The sequence below is a fragment of the Stegostoma tigrinum genome, chromosome 38 (genome assembly GCF_030684315.1).
Source record: "Stegostoma tigrinum isolate sSteTig4 chromosome 38, sSteTig4.hap1, whole genome shotgun sequence".
NCBI lineage: Eukaryota > Metazoa > Chordata > Chondrichthyes > Orectolobiformes > Stegostomatidae > Stegostoma > Stegostoma tigrinum.
The window spans coordinates 23,859,466-23,875,199 of record NC_081391.1 but is presented as its reverse complement, the minus strand read 5'-3'; the positions used below and the strand labels follow the sequence as shown (position 1 = coordinate 23,875,199).

At 47.7% G+C, this 15,734-nt stretch overlaps 1 protein-coding gene across 2 annotated transcripts in view; it reads right to left on the bottom strand.

Annotated features, from left to right (window-relative positions):
• Window positions 1-930: 930 nt before the first annotated feature.
• Window positions 931-15,734, bottom strand: part of sox10 (SRY-box transcription factor 10) — a 32,612-nt gene continuing 17,808 nt past the window's right edge. Inside the window, exons 3-5 of one of the 2 annotated variants that reach the window (XR_009443033.1) lie at window positions 10,549-10,805; window positions 3,101-8,053; window positions 931-3,049 (exon numbers count right to left, since the gene is read on the bottom strand). Coding sequence is in view for 1 of the 2 variants with exons in the window: in XM_048521294.2 (XP_048377251.1) it covers window positions 7,374-8,053; window positions 10,549-10,805 (937 nt within the window). In the remaining variant the exon portion in view is untranslated. Of the gene's footprint in view, window positions 8,054-10,548; window positions 10,806-15,734 lie in introns of both variants that reach the window. The other variant, XM_048521294.2, reaches the window with a different exon arrangement.

The window sequence follows — 15,734 nt, the reverse complement described above, 5'->3', positions numbered from 1 at the left end:
AACACACTGGCTGTGAATGTTTAAGTTCATAGGAGCACGATTCTAAAGGAGACCTTGGATAAATGCCAAAGGTTGGAAATTACCCAGGCAATGGATTGGGACGGGGAATGGGCAAAGTAAACTTTCCTGTCAGATCACTTTGAGACTCTACAAAAGGTATTCAAGATGGGAGAGGGGAGAGACGCGCACACACACACACCCCCAAAACACTCATTTGCGCGCACACACACACCATCCCCCCAACACACACTCACACACACAAACACACCATCACCTCCCCCACACACATACATACACACCATCACCTCCCCCCCAACACACACTCACACACACATACATACACACCATCACCTCCCCCCCAACACACACACACACACATACATACACACCATCACCTCCCCCACAACACACACTCACACACACATACATACACACCATCACCTCCCCCACAACACACACTCACACACACATACATACACACCATCACCTCCCCCCCAACACACACACACACACACATACATACACACCATCACCTCCCCCCCAACACACACACACACACACATACATACACACCATCACCTCCCCCCCAACACACACTCACACACACATACATACATACATACACACCATCACCTCCCCCCCAACACACACTCACACACACATACATACACACCATCACCTCCCCCCCAACACTCACACATACACACCATCACCTCCCCCCCCAACACACACACATACACACACACACACACATACATACACACCATCACCTCCCCCACAACACACACACACACACACACACACCATCATCTCCTCCCACCCCCACACACACGCACACTCATCCACCTTCACCCTTACAACACACACCCTTCCCACCACCCCACCACAACACACACACACAGAGATAAAAACACGAAGCACAACCTGTGAGAAGGTTTATATAAGGAACATGTAAACTGGCATGTCCATCTTTACACATTTATTTTGTCCAAAGCACAGTTACATTGTACTACACTAGGTGTAACAAAACGGGAAGCTATGAAATTCACAAGGTGTGGATATGCTATCATACAATTTCAGACCTGCACAACAGGGTGTAAATCAAAGCTCCAGTTCACCTCACTACCAGCAACTGAGAGTGGCAGTCGGGGGCCAGGTGGGACTGGACAGGAGCAGTACCGTGAATCAGTTTGACAACATCTCGTACTCCAGGCCAACACTCAGCCCCTCCCTCAACGACACCAAAAATCTTTTATTAAAAGTCAGTGTCTCCTCCAGCCCTGTGATTACGAAACATTGCAGAAACAGCAGGGCACTCTCTTTCCCAGTTAATCCAGGACTATAGGCACCAAAGCCCGGAAACCGTGAGGATTTTCAATATTTCACAATTTTACTCACAGATTGAAAGGCTGCAGGTTTTGGGCGGGGGAGACGGTGGCGGGGGGTGGGGGGGGGGGGTGGGGAGTAGGTTTTGAAAAACTTAATCAAAAATATTCCCAGCTCCCAGCTTCCCAGTCGCAGTGCCACCCAAAACCCCTCAAATAAACTGACTGAAAACTGCCACATCTTTTCATTGAACTGTCACTGTGGCCGATCAAAACACAATGGGTCAGAAATAGATTAATATCATAAAGCTCCTTCCCTCCCTTTAACTATCACCCCCCCAACCCACCCAGGATCTGATCACAGAATTCATTCACCATACCTTACCCCCACGATCCCAAAGGCCCCAGTTTGAACCCAAGGAGGAAAATGCTTTCCAATGGATTTTGTTCCCTTTCTAATTACAAAGGAGAGGAATAAGTGATGTTAAATACCTTTGGTCATTTTCCTGGGGGGTTTGGGGAGAACAATAAGATAATACAAACAGCTACACAGACAAGAAATCTTATCTCTTAGCGTCAGAGATAGTAGGAACTGCAGATGCTGGAGAATCGGAGATAACAAGGTGGGTTATCTCTTAGCCAGGAGAGGTTCATCTGGGAGAGCTGACTTCCCCTGCATTCAGATCCCTCAGCCTTTTAAACATAGCAACACTCTGCTCTGGAGCTCATCCAATCAGCCCAGGCAATGAAGGTCAGAAAGCTATTCAACAGCAACATCATAGGAACCCAACGTCCTGGGTGTTATCATCGACCAGAAACTGAAGGTGAACAGCCACATCAGCACCATGGTTGCAACAGCAGGTCAGAAGCTGGGAATCCCACAGCAAGTAACTCACCTCCGGATTCCCCAAAGCCTGTCCCACCATCTACAAGGCACAAGTCAGGAGTGCAATGGAATACTCCCCACTTGCCTGGATGGGGGCAGCCCCAACAACACTCAAGAAACTTAACACCATCCAGGACAAAGCAGCTGCTTGATTGGCACCACATCCACAAATGTCCACTTCCCCACCAGCGATGCTCAGTAGCAGCAGTGTGTACCATCTACAAGATGCACTGCAGAAATTCACCAAAGATCCTCAGACAGCACCTTCCAAATCTACAATCACTTCCATCTAGAAGGACAAGGACAGCAGACACATGGGAACACCACCCCCTGCAAGTTCCCCTCCGAGCCACTCATCATCCCAAACGGGAAATATATCACCGTTCCTTCACTGTGACTGGGTCAAAATCCTGGAATTCTTTCGTTAAGGGCATTGTGGGTCAACCTACAGCACATGGACAGCAGCAGTTCAAGAAGGCAGCTCACCCTCACCTTCTCAAGGAACAACTAGGCATGAGCTAACTGTCCATGTGGAGGCTACATCCCATGAATGAATGAAGGAAATTCTGCTCACACCTAAAGTTCACTAACGAGGGCCTAGACTGGCCTGATTCATCACCTAGTCTACTGTAGGATGAAGGACTCCTATTACATGGAGTGAGTGAAGAAGCTGGGATTTGTTCTCCTTGGGTTAAAGGGTTAAAGTTGAGACGTGAGGGGTTTTGATGGAGTAAATAAGGTCAAAGTGTCTGTAGTGACAGGAGAGTAGGAGCCAGAGGGATACATATTGAAAAAACAAAGATCTGCGGATGCTGGAAATTAGAAATTGCTGAAAAAACTCAGCAGGTCCCCACAGATGCTGTGACACCTGCTGAGCTTTTCCAGTAACTTCAGATTTTGTTTTGGATATATATCAAAGATAATGAAAAGACCCAGAGAGAAAGAGGAGGAACTTGACAGGGTGCAGCTTGTGGCCTGGAATATGTTGCCTCAAAGGACAATGGGAAGACCACAGAAAAAACATAGGATCAGATTACTGGCCCCTTGAGCCTGACCCCGGAAGCAGATTGAATAATAACTGTCCAGAGAAATTTCAATAAATACTTGAGGGGGCAGATTTTCAGGGATTTGGGGAAAGGGTGGGATTACTGGATAGACGTTATCAAGAGCCAGCACAAGGCCAAATGTTCTTTTTTTGGTTTCTTACTGCTTCTAGCCTGAACAATTGCTGTTTCGGGGTCAACCAACTTAAAGCAGACTAGAGAATGTTCATGGGGTCATCTCTGGTCCATTTGGAATGCGTCCATCCTGACTTTGATTAATCCCAATCCACAGAGGGTTTCTGAAGACAGGTTTTTACATAACTCAGAAAATACCGAGCAAGATACAGCGTACAGCCTCTCACCACACACGCCTAACAGCAGATGGCTGAGGACAATCTAACCATTATAAAATAGGATTGTTAAATAAAATATTCACAAAACAGCGACAGCATCTTAACAGTCTAAAATAAATATTCTTTCCAAAAACTCTGCTATTCCACATTTCCATAGCTTCACTGATTTGAACATTATGCCCTTGAGGGAGCTTAGCAACAAGCATACATTAATGAGGTTGCGATGGGTTAAGCACCTGACCCTCTGACAGGAGACCAGCTTGGTCTTTGCTAAAGGAACGTCATTTCCCCACAAGTTTATTTCTGAAACAAATGGGGGCACATTTTCCGTGGCATAAATGCGGGTGGAATGGGACAACCGATTAATCTAATTTCATTTCATTGGTTTTAGTTTAGTTCCAAGGGTTGGGAGGGTAATTTTGTTTCCAGAAAATTAAGGGAAATTTCGACAATTAAGTTATTCATCTGAGACAGCAGGCAACGGCTAAGTCAACAGCATGCGAGTCCCTGCAGAGACATCAGTTTTATGCCCAACTTTGGGATGTCAATGGCATTTAGTACCAACACGAGCTGCTCATTATATAGTACAACAGAGTGCATTTTAGAGGGGCAGATGGGAAGCAGGTCGTCTGGTGGGGTATTATAGTCCAACATGTGCAGGTTAGGGCGAAATGAAGGGTTACAGGGATATTGTGGGGTGATGGGTCTGGGTGTTGAATGCTATTCAAGGATCAGTGTGCAATCAATGGGCCAAATGGCCTGCTACCACAGTGTACGGTATAATTCTACGATGTTAAAGACCTAGATCAGAATGTGGGAATCCTACAGCAAGTAACTCACATCCTGACTCCCCAAAGCTTGTCCATTATCTACAAAGCACAAGTCAGGTGTGTGATGGAATACTCCCCACTTGCCTGGATGGGTACAGTTCCTGCAACACTCTAAGCTCGACACCATCCAGGACATCCAGCCTTTTTGATTGGCACCACATCCACAAGTATCCACTCCGTCCAACACCAACACTCAGTAACAGCAGTGTGTACCATCTACAAGACGCACTGCAGAAATTCACCAAACATCCTCAGACAGCACCTTCCAAACCCACAACAACTTCCATCTGGAAGGACAAGGACAGCAGACACATGGGAACACCACCTCCTGCAAGTTCCCCTCCGAGCCACTCACCATCCTGACTTGGAAATATATCACCGTCCCTTCACTGTGACTGGGTCAAAATCCTGGAATTCATTCGTTAAGGGTGTTGTGGGTCAACCTACAGCACATGGACTGCAGCGATTCAAGAAGGCAGCTCACCCCCACAATCTCAAGGAACAACTAGGCATGAGTTAACTGTCCATGTGGAGGCTACATCCCATGAATGAATGAAGGAAATTCTGCTCACACCTAAAGTTCATTAACAAGGGCCTAGACTGGCCTGATTCATCACCTAGTCTACTATAGGATGAAGGACTCCTATTACATGGAGTGAGTGAAGAAGCTGGGATTGTTCTCCTTGGACACTGAGGGTTAAAGTTGAGATGTGAGGGGTTTTGATGGAGTAAATAAGGTCAAAGTTGCCGAAGGGATCGATTTTCCTGAAAATTAAATGGATTCACAGTCACCTTTACAAACTTGAGCTTTTTCCTTCAAATTCTGCCATTGCATGATTTTAATTCCTCATCTTTAACATAGACCTCAGGGTGATTAATCCAATCATATCACAGCCCCAATAGCATATGCAGATACAAGAAGTGAGGGTTGAATAAATTAAGATATGGTCTACGGATGTCCACTCAATGCATTATTCCATCTCCTACATCAGAGACTGTCATTTCTGTTTTGGAAAGGTGACAGAAGTTGAGTTTAAGAGATCTTGTCTCTGCCTGCTTCAGGCCTAACTCAGTCGGGAAACAGGCCTACAGCCTGAGGCCCAATCCATTAGGCCAGTAGGGTCCCACAATACTTCCCTAGAGACTTCATCACCTCATCCTCCAGGTGCCCAGAGTCTGTCTTCTTCAGTCGGCTTTCCAATAATCCCATGGTGCCCTACCTGCTGTCAGCCAATCAGAAAGCAAACATGTGCTCATTACTTTGATTGGCTGCTTCTCAATGGTCAGGTTTGTCACCTCCTCCCCAGGCTCCCACTAATGGCCCATCTCCAATCTTTGCTGAGATAATCAACATTTTTCTTTTTAGCAGTTTGTCTGACAGAGGAAGTTCAATCAGCATTTCCCAGGACAGTCCAGGAGCATTAGCAACTCTAATCTGGGCTTAACGTTTAGGGTGAAAAGGCCAACCCTTAGAGGTGAAGCTATTGGACATGAGCAGTAACTCATTGCACATTTCTGTTAAATATTGAGAAGGGTTTAAAAGTCATCTCTTTGTTGACAAATAATTGCTGGCAAGAATCCAGCTAATGGATTGACTGAGGAATCAGATCCCCACCAACTCCTATAACAAACCCCACTTTGGTGCATGCAGGAGTTTGGCACAGAGCAAAGACAAAATTAAAACACAAAGGAATCTCTTAGAAACCGGAAAACCTCCAACCCCACCCCCCTGAAACTTCCCATTTCTTCATCAGTTGTTCTCTTCCCAGTGACCACCATTTCAAATCAAAAAACCTTTTCCCCAGTGCTCCTGGGACCAGCCACTCGTCCTTCAAATAACGCTTATGAGAAAGAAAACAGACCATCTGGGGTCAGTGGCTGTTTCTTGGGATCTTGCTGTGCGCAAATCGACTGCCAAGCTTCCTACGTTTACAGCAGCAGCGACACTTCGAGAAAAGGCTGTGGAGGGCTATGGGGAGCCCATGAAAGGCGCTACAGAAAGTCAAGCTTCTCTGTCCTTCGCTCCTGTTTCCTCCTCTACCACTAAGCCCATCCACTGACTCCCCATTCCAGCCCTCCCTCCACATTTTATTGTGTAGCTATCTGGTCGCACCTAGAATGTTAGCAACAGCTCCAAAAGGTTAGCCCTGGCTGAAGCTAACCACAGCCTAACAGGGCTAGGCAAGTTAAAAACAAAATAAAGGAAATGTTACGGCAACTGAAGGCAAGCCATGTTTAACAATTTTGACAAGAGGACACTGGCAGTCACAAGCTCACGTTACTTTCAGACTAGAATCCCGCTCGTTTGAAAATTAACAGTTTTTTTACAGTTCTGCTTCTTCAGAATGGTTTCGGACAGAGTAGACCTCTGTCAAAGGCCCATGTGAATGATGTGAGTTTGCAATGTGTTGAGCAACTCCAGACTCAACTAATAAAATGGTCACTTGTTGGGTCACAGAATCCCTGGCGTTTCAGGGCCTGGTGAGATTGACTGGAGAACCTTTCACCTTTCCGCGATCCCCTCTGCTTTAGTGTTGTGTCTCAGGTGGCTTGGTGCAGCTTTAAGTCTGGAACCTCAGCAGCTCCGCTCCTCAGTCCAGGCCAGAGTCTGAAGGTGAGGAACTTCCATGCCATCAGGGCTTTCCCACCCCAACACATGGGAACACTCAGGCTCCACTGTGGACAGAGGCTGCTTTTCTATTTCTTTCTCAAACAAAACCAAGCAAGTCCCACTGGGTCTTTGATGGGTGAGGAGTGGGATGTGGGGGGTGGGCGGTGCAGTGTGTAGGGAGATGGGATGGTTGGTGTGTGTGTGTGTGTGTGTGTGTGTGTGTGTGTGTGTGTGTGTGTGTGTGTGTGTGTGTGTGTGTGTGTGTGTGTGTGTGTGTGTGTGTGTTTATACAGTAGGTTCAGAGAGAGAGAGAGAGAGAGAGATCCTATGGTCGAGTGAGCGTTGTGTAGATCGGCTGCTCCCAGTGAGTGGGGCTGCGAGACTGAGGCACGGAGGATGGGTCACTGATAGACGGGTAGAGTGGCCGCTGAGATGGGCCCATGTAGGAGAAGGCTGTGTAGAGTCCAGATGCCTGGCTGGAGGGGTTGTAGTAGGATCCAGAAGGCTGGTGCTCAGGGTAGTCAAACTGTGACCTGGTGATGGTGGGGAAAGCAGAGCCGTAGTGTGGGAGGCTGAGGGAGGTGTATGTGATCTGGGCCGAGGAGTGCTGTAGCTCTGTGTAGTGACTCGGGTGAACTTGCTCCGTCTTGATCTGAGCTTTGGACTCGGACGCTGAGGAACAGGGGGTACCAGCTCCACTGTGCTGCTTGGCGATCCAGGAGCTGCCCCCCAGCCCGTAATTCCCAACGTACGCCCCTCCTGCCAGGCTCTGGCCATGAGCTGGGTGCCCATTGGGGGGCAGATACTGGTCAAACTCATGGACATCAAAGGTTTCCATGTTGGAGATGACATCGTGACTCAGCTCCCCGATGTCCATGTTGCCAAAGTCGATGTGCGGTTTGCCCCCTTCCACCAGCGGGCGCCCATCTCGCTTGCCCTCCACTTTCCCCGGCTGGATCTCTGTCTTCGGGGTGGTGGGGGGTGTCGGGGGCCCGTGGTTCTGGCCTAAACACGAGAGGTAAAAGCAGGAAAAACAGACAAGGAAGAACGGTCAGGCATGGGAACAGAGGATTCTCACCTTCACCAAAAGTTGGGACGGGGGGCTTAGAGGCAGCAGGGGTGGGCAAATACGTGGCCAGTGCAGTTCAGTGGCAGCCTGTGTCGAACATAGAACATTACAGCACAGTACAGGCCCTTCGGCCCTCGATGTTGTGCCGACCTGTCATACTGATCTCAAGCCCATCTAACCTACACTATTCCATGTGCCACTTCAACACAGAATGGGCAACTTCAGAGTAAAGCTGCCGTAAGTCATTCTATAGGATTGGAAAAACCCATAAGACTTAGGAGCAGAATTAGGCCATCTGGCCCATCAAGTCTGCTTTGCTGTTCCATCATGGCTGATATATTTCTCAACCCCATTCTCCTGCCTTCTCCCCAAAAACCTTGATCCCTTTACTATTTACAACACTTAAAAGGCATCTGGATGGGTAACAAGGACAGGAAGATTTTAGAGGAATATGGTCAAAATGCTGACAAATGGGACTAGATTGATTTAGGATATCTGGTTGGAGCAGATGAGTTGGTCTCAAGGGCCTGTTTCTGTGCTGTACATATAAGACTGTAATCAAGAACTTATCTCTGTTCATAAGACACTCAATGACTTGTCCTCCACAACTCTCTGTGGTAAGGAGTTCCACAGGAACACTGCCCTCTGGCTGAAGAAATTCCTCCTCATCTCAGTTCTAAAGGGTCGTCCGTTCACCTTGAGGCTGTGTCCTCAGGTCCTAGTCTCTCCTACTAGTGGAAACATCATCTCCACGTCCATTCCATCCAGGCCTCTCAAAGGACAGAAACACATGGTTGTGTTTCACTGGACTGGGGGACCAGAGGGGGTCAGGTACAAATCACAAGAGCACAGATACAGCTCGTTGAAATAAGAATACATACACAGGGAAATGGTGAGTCATTGCCAAGGATTAACTCACAATCCCAGCTCTACTGATCCCAGCTTGGACCAACATGTTATACAAGGGATACTGGAGCCACAGGTAAGAGGAAATGAAGATTCAAGGTGATTGTAATAAAGTTAGAAAACACAGTCAAGACAGTCAAAATTCCCTGCCTAGGCACACTCAATCTGGTTGTGGAAATATATCTCCATTCCATCACTAGGACACAATCATGGAACTCCCTCCCCCAACAGCATTGTCGGTGCCCTCACACTGCAGGCTTAGCAACAGCTCTGGGGGTACTTGGCCAGGTACAAGGGGTCAGTGCCTCCTTCCATCTTGCCCCTGAGAGTACTGGCATGGAGGGTTACTTTGCAGGGGGAGGAGGGAATGGCCTCAGGACCATGAGGCCTGGAGGGAGGGGAGTGAAGGCTGGATCAGCTGGCAGTACAAATGGACATGGGCAGGAATGGCCCAGCTGGCTCAGACCTTTGAGTATAGGAGTTGGAACGTCTTGTCGAGGATGTTGGTGAGGCCTCTTGTGGAATACTGTGTGCAGTTCTGGCTGCCCTGTTACAGGAAGCGTGTTATTAAATTGGAGAGGGTTCAGCAAAGATTTACCACAATGTTTTTTTTTCCTTTATTCGTTCATGGGATGAGGGCGTCACTGCCCAGGCAGCATTTATGGCCCATCCCTAATTGCCCAGAGGGCAGTTAAGAGTCAATCACATTGCTGTGGGGCTGGAGTCACATGTAGGCCAGACCAGGTAAGGATGGCAGTTTCCTTCCCTAAAGGGCATTAGTGAACCAGATGGGTTTACCAGGATGTTGCTGGGTACAGGAGGCTTGAGTTCTAAGGAGAGGCTGGATGGACTGGGACATTTTTTCCACTGGAGTGTACGAGGTTAAGCGGTGACGTTATAGAGATTTATAAAATCATGAGGGATATAGATGAGTGAATGGCAGGTCTCTTTTCCCTAGGGTGGGGATTTCAAGACTCTCGGGCATATTTTGAGGTGAGGGCAGAAAGATTTAAAAAATTTGAGGGGCAATTTTTTTAAACAATAGAGAGTGGTTCATGTGTGGAAAGAAATGCCAAAAGAAGCGCTAGAGATGGGTACAGTGATAATATTTAAAAGACATTTAGATACGTACATGATTAAGAAGTGGTTGGAGGGATATGGGCCAGGAGCAGGCAGGTGGGACTAGTTTAGTTTAGTGGTCAGCATGGACTGGTTGGACTGAAGGGTCTGTTTCAATGCTGCAGGACTGTATGATTCTGTGACAGTGCTGGGGTGGGATTACAGAGCTGGTCATGTTACTGGTTCACGGGCAGTAAAGCCTCAAAAGATGAGCTTCACTGTCCCACATTGCCCAAAATCCTCAGGAAGCCCACCCCCTCCAATCTTAGAGAACAGGCAAAACTCAGCTTAGTTGTGAATGTCTGAGGAATTTGAGATTGGGAGGTCAGAGTATGGCCCTGGTGGTGGTTTGGGAGGGGGAGGGGGCAGGTTTGTGGAGTTGGGTTTAAACCTGGCATGAGCTCACCTGTGTGCTCTTCGTGCCCCTCTGAGAGTGGGGAAGCTCCCGCACCACGCCCACGGTCCTGAGGCACAGCCTTGTAGTGAGGCTGCCCAGCGGAGAGGTGGCCATCGTCAGTGTGACCCTCAGACTCGGCCTGGCCTGGCTTCATGTTCTTGCGCCGCCGCGGCTGGTATTTGTAGTCAGGGTGGTCCTTCTTGTGCTGCGACCGTAGCCTCTCTGCCTCCTCCACAAACGGCCTCTTGTCATTCTCATTCAGTAACCTGCAACAGAGACCAGACCCTAACACCCTTCAAACTGTGTTCCCAACCGGACACCGCACAGTCAGAGCACACGCAAGTCACTCAGCCCATCGAGCTCTGCTGAATCTTTGAAAGAGCTTTCAATTCACCCTACACTTCTAGAAACACAGGAGTAGGCTACTCAACCCTTTGAGCCCATTCTGTCATTGAACATGATCATGGCTCATCATCTAATTCCGTTCCCTGTTCCTGTTTTCTCCCCATATCCCGTGATCCCTTTAGCCCATAGAACTAAAACTCCCTCTTGACAACATGCAATGTTTTGCCATCAGCTGGGGTGGTAAGGTGGATCAATGGTTAGCACTTCTGTCTCACAACACTTAGGTGCAATTCCATCCTCGGGTGCCTGTCTGTGTGCAGTTTGCACGTTCTCCCTGTGTCTGCGCGGGTTTCCTCCGGGTGCTCCGGTTTCCTCCCACAGCCCAAACATTTGCAGGTTAAGGTGGACTGGCCCTGGGAAATAGCCCATAGTGTGCAGGTTTAGGTGGGTTAGCTATGGGGAATGCAGGGTTACAGTGATGGGGGGGTGGGGATCTGGGTGGGATGCTCTTTGGAGGGTCAGTGTGGACCTGTTTGGCCAAGTAACCAGCTTCTACACTGTGGAGATTCTACGAACTGTTGTCTGTGACACAGAATTCCAAGGCTCCCCACTCTCTGCACAAAGACATTTCTCCTCATCTTAGTCCTAAATAGCCTACACCATAAACTGTGACTCCTTTCCTATGGACTCCCTCCCCCATGACCCCTGCTCATTTCCTTCAACCCTTTCCCAGTTCCTTTTTGAAAATTACTCACAATGCTGCTTCTGTTGCCCCTCACCATTAGACTGTTCACTGGTAGCATCATATTCTTGTGCCACATTTTTTTTATTCACTAATGGGATGTGGGCATCACTGGCTGGGGTCAGCATTTATTGAAAGCCTTAAGTAGGTGATGGTGAGCCGCTTTCTTGAACTGCTTCAGGCAGGGTTTGGCTGCCTTTGCAAATGCCAACATCTTGAGGTGCCAGTGTCAGACTGGGGTGGACAAGGTCAGGAGTCACCAGGTACCAGGTTATAGCCCAACAGGTTTATTTGAAATTGCAAGCTTTCATAGAGCTGCCTCTTCATCAGAAGTGCAGACAGGCACAGAATTTATAGTAGAGAAGAAAAGATCATATGAATGGCATGGGTGAAGTGTTGGTAAGGTTGAATACTAATCCTCTCCAAGTGATTGTAAGTGTCAGACAGTGAGAGTCAAGTGTTAACAGCTGAATAACAAGTGAAGGGATGACCTAATCATCTGATTAACTGAGACAGAGATCATTTCAAAAAAATTGATAAGCTGATCGTGAAGACAAACCAAATGATTGGAATAAAATGAGGGGTGTAAGAGTTGTATGCTGAGGGTCTAACCGAAGTAACAAATAATCCAAGACTATACAGTAATACAAAACTGTACTAATTAAGGCAGAGAGATCATAAGTTATCAAAGTGATCGTTTTTTTAGATTAGATTCCCTACAGTGCGGAAACAGGACCTTTGGCCCAACAAGTCCACACCGCGCCTTGAAGCATCCCACCCAGACCCATCCCCCGATTACCCACACACCCCTGAACACTACGGGCAATTTAGCATGGCCAATCCACCTAACCTGCACATCTTTGGAATGTGGGAGGAAACTGGAGCAAACCCACACAGACATGGGGAGAATGTGCAAACTCCACACAGACAGTCGCCCGAGGCTGGAATGGAACCTGAGGTCCCTGGCACTGTGAGGCTGCAGTGCTAACCACTGAGCCACCGTGCTGGTGTCAAAACATGTCAGATTAAATTCAGGGGAGAATTTAATGTACAGTAATGATGTGGAGAATTTGAAAATGTTTTTGAATTTTGGATAATATTAAGCTGGAGAGGATTCAGAGGAGATTTACCAGGATGTTGCTGGGTATGGAAGGTTTGAGTTATAAAGCAAGGCTGGATAGGCTGGGACTTTTTTTCATTGGAGTGTGGGAGGTTGAGGGGTGACCTTATCGAGGTTTATAAAACCACGAGGGGCATGGATAATGTGAATGGCAGGTATCTATTCCCTAGGGTGGGGGATTTCAATACTAGGGGCACATTTTGAAGGTGCGAGGAGAGATTTGAAAGAGACATGAGGGGCAATTTCTTTTTATACAGAGGTGGTCACATGTAGAATGAATTTCCTGAGGAGTTATAATGTTTAAAAGACAGGAATAGGAAAGTTTTGAGGAATATGGGCCTGGAGTGGGTCAGTGGGACTGGTTTGGTTTGGGATTATATTTGGCATGGACTGGTTGGGCTGATGGGCCTGTTTCTGTGCTGTATGACTAACTCTATAACCTTCTCTAATCAAAGGAGAACAAAGTATTTGAAGAAGTGTCATACTTGACACACTTTTTCCTCTCTCAGCAGATACTGTCAGATCTGCTGAGTTTCTCCAGCACTTTGTGTTTGTTTCAGATTTCCAGCATCCACAACAGTTTGCATTTAAAGTTAAAAGGAGATTTTTGGGAGGTTGAGAAAATTACAAGTGCTTTAAAGGCAGTAAATAAACAAAGTGTTTCCTGTGGCAGGAAGGTGAGTAATTGAAGGGATTGACAAAACAGCCAGACCAGGCAAGGTGGTGGGCGGAGAGGGGGGCCAGGTATTTACAGTGAATTACTGGTGGCTGGAGCATGCTGCCAGAAAGGACGGTTCAGGGTGATTCACCAGGAACTTTCAAAAGGGAATTGAACAATGACTTGCAGGAAGATGATACACGGGGCAATGGACAGAGGTAATGTCACCGTAGTCCTACCAGACCACACAGCTGCTCTCTCATTAGGTAGATATGAGTGGCACCACAAGACGACAGGGTGGTGAAGTAGGCATTTGGCACTTGCCTTCATTGGTCAGTGCATCGAGTACAAGAGTTGGGATATCATGTTACAGCTGTACATGACATTAGTGAGGCCACATTTGGAGTACGGTGTACAATTCTGGTCGCCCTGCTGTAGGAAGGGTATTATTAAACTGGAAAGGGTGCAAAAGAGATGAAAACGGAAAGTTTGAGTTATAAGGAGAGGTTGAATAGATTGGAACTATTTTGCCTGGAGAATGGGAGGCTGAGGGCTGACTGCATAGAAGTTGTTAAAATCATGGCAGGCACAGATACGGTGAATAGCCAGGGTCTTTTCCCCAGGGTAAGGGAGTCCAAAACTAATTGGCATAGTTTTAAGGTGAGAGGGGAAATATTTAAAAGGGCACTGAGGAGCAATTTTCTCACACAGAGGGGGGTGTGTTTACAGTACGAGCTGCCAGAGGAAGTGGTAGAAGCAGGTACAGTTACAAGATTTAAAAAATATATAGACAGACGCATGCATAGGAAAGGCTTAGAAGGATGTGGGCCAAATGCAGGTAAATGGGATTAGTTCAGTTTGGGGAACCTGGTTGATCTGGGAGTGTTGGCCCAGGATTCTCTAAAGGTTAACTTGCAGGTAGAGTCCGTGATTAAGAAAGCGAATGTAATGTTGTCGTTTATCTCAAGAGGGTTGGAATATAAAAGCAGCGATGTGCTTCTGAGGCTTTATAAAGCTCTAGTTAGGCCCCATTTAGAATACTGTGTCCAATTTTGGGCCCCACACCTCAGGAAGAACATACTAGCCCTGGAGCGTGTCCAGCGGAGATTCACACGGATGATCCCTGGAATGGTAGGTTTAACGTACGATGAGCGGCTAAGGGTCCTGGGATTGTACTCATTAGAGTTTAGAAGGTTGAGGGGAGATCTAATAGAAACTTACAAGATAATGTATGGCTTAGAAAGGGTGGACGCTGGGAAGTTGTTTCCGCTGGGCGGGGAGACTAGGACCCGTGGGCACAGCCTTAGAATTAGAGGGGGTAAATTTAAAACTGAAATGAGACGACATTTCTTCAGCCAGAGAGTGGTGGGTTTGTGGAATTCATTGCCACGGAGTACAGTGGAGGCCAGGACGTTGGATGCCTTCAAGGCAGAGATCGATAAATTCTTGATCTCACAAGGAATCAAGGGCTATGGGGAGAGTGCAGGGAAGTGGAGGTGAAATACCCATCAGCCATGATTTAAATGGCGGAGTGGACCTGATGAGCCGAATGGCCTTAACTTCCACTCCTTTGTCTTATGGTCTTATGGACATGAATGAGTTTGGCTAAAGGACCTATTTTTGTGATGTCTGACTCTGTGACTGATGGTCCTTTAACCTGAGTGTCATCATGTGTCCAGCAAGGGGAGAGGTTGAGGAGACTGCTCTATGGTAACTTCAGCCAGTGTGAGAACTGAGCCCATACACTGTTGGTATCTCTCTGCATGACAGGGGTGGGGAGGCGATGGCCTAGTGTCATTATTGCCGGACTGTTAATCCAGAGATCCAGGTAATGTTCTGGGACCTGGATACAAATCCCATAATGGCAGATGGTGGAATTTGAATTCAATAAAAAAACTCTAGAATTAAAGATTCTAATGACAGTCATGAATCTATTGTTGATTGTCGGAAAAACTCATCTGGTTCACTAATGCCCTTCAGGGAAGGAAACTGAGACCGCGTCTCCCGCATTTCCCGCGACACATCCCTCACACCCCGCCCCCGCCACAACCGCCCCAAGAGGATCCCCCTCGTTCTCACACACCACCCCACCAACCTCCGGATACAACGCATTATCCTCCAACACTTCCGCCATTTACAATCCGACCCCACCACCCAAGACATTTTTCCATCCCCTCCCCTGTCTGCTTTCCGGAGAGACCACTCTCTCCGTGACTCCCTTGTTCGCTCCACACTGCCCTCCAACCCCACCACACCCGGCACCTTCCCCTGCAACTGCAGGAAATGCTACACTTGCCCCCACACCTCCTCCCTCACCCCCATCCCAGGCC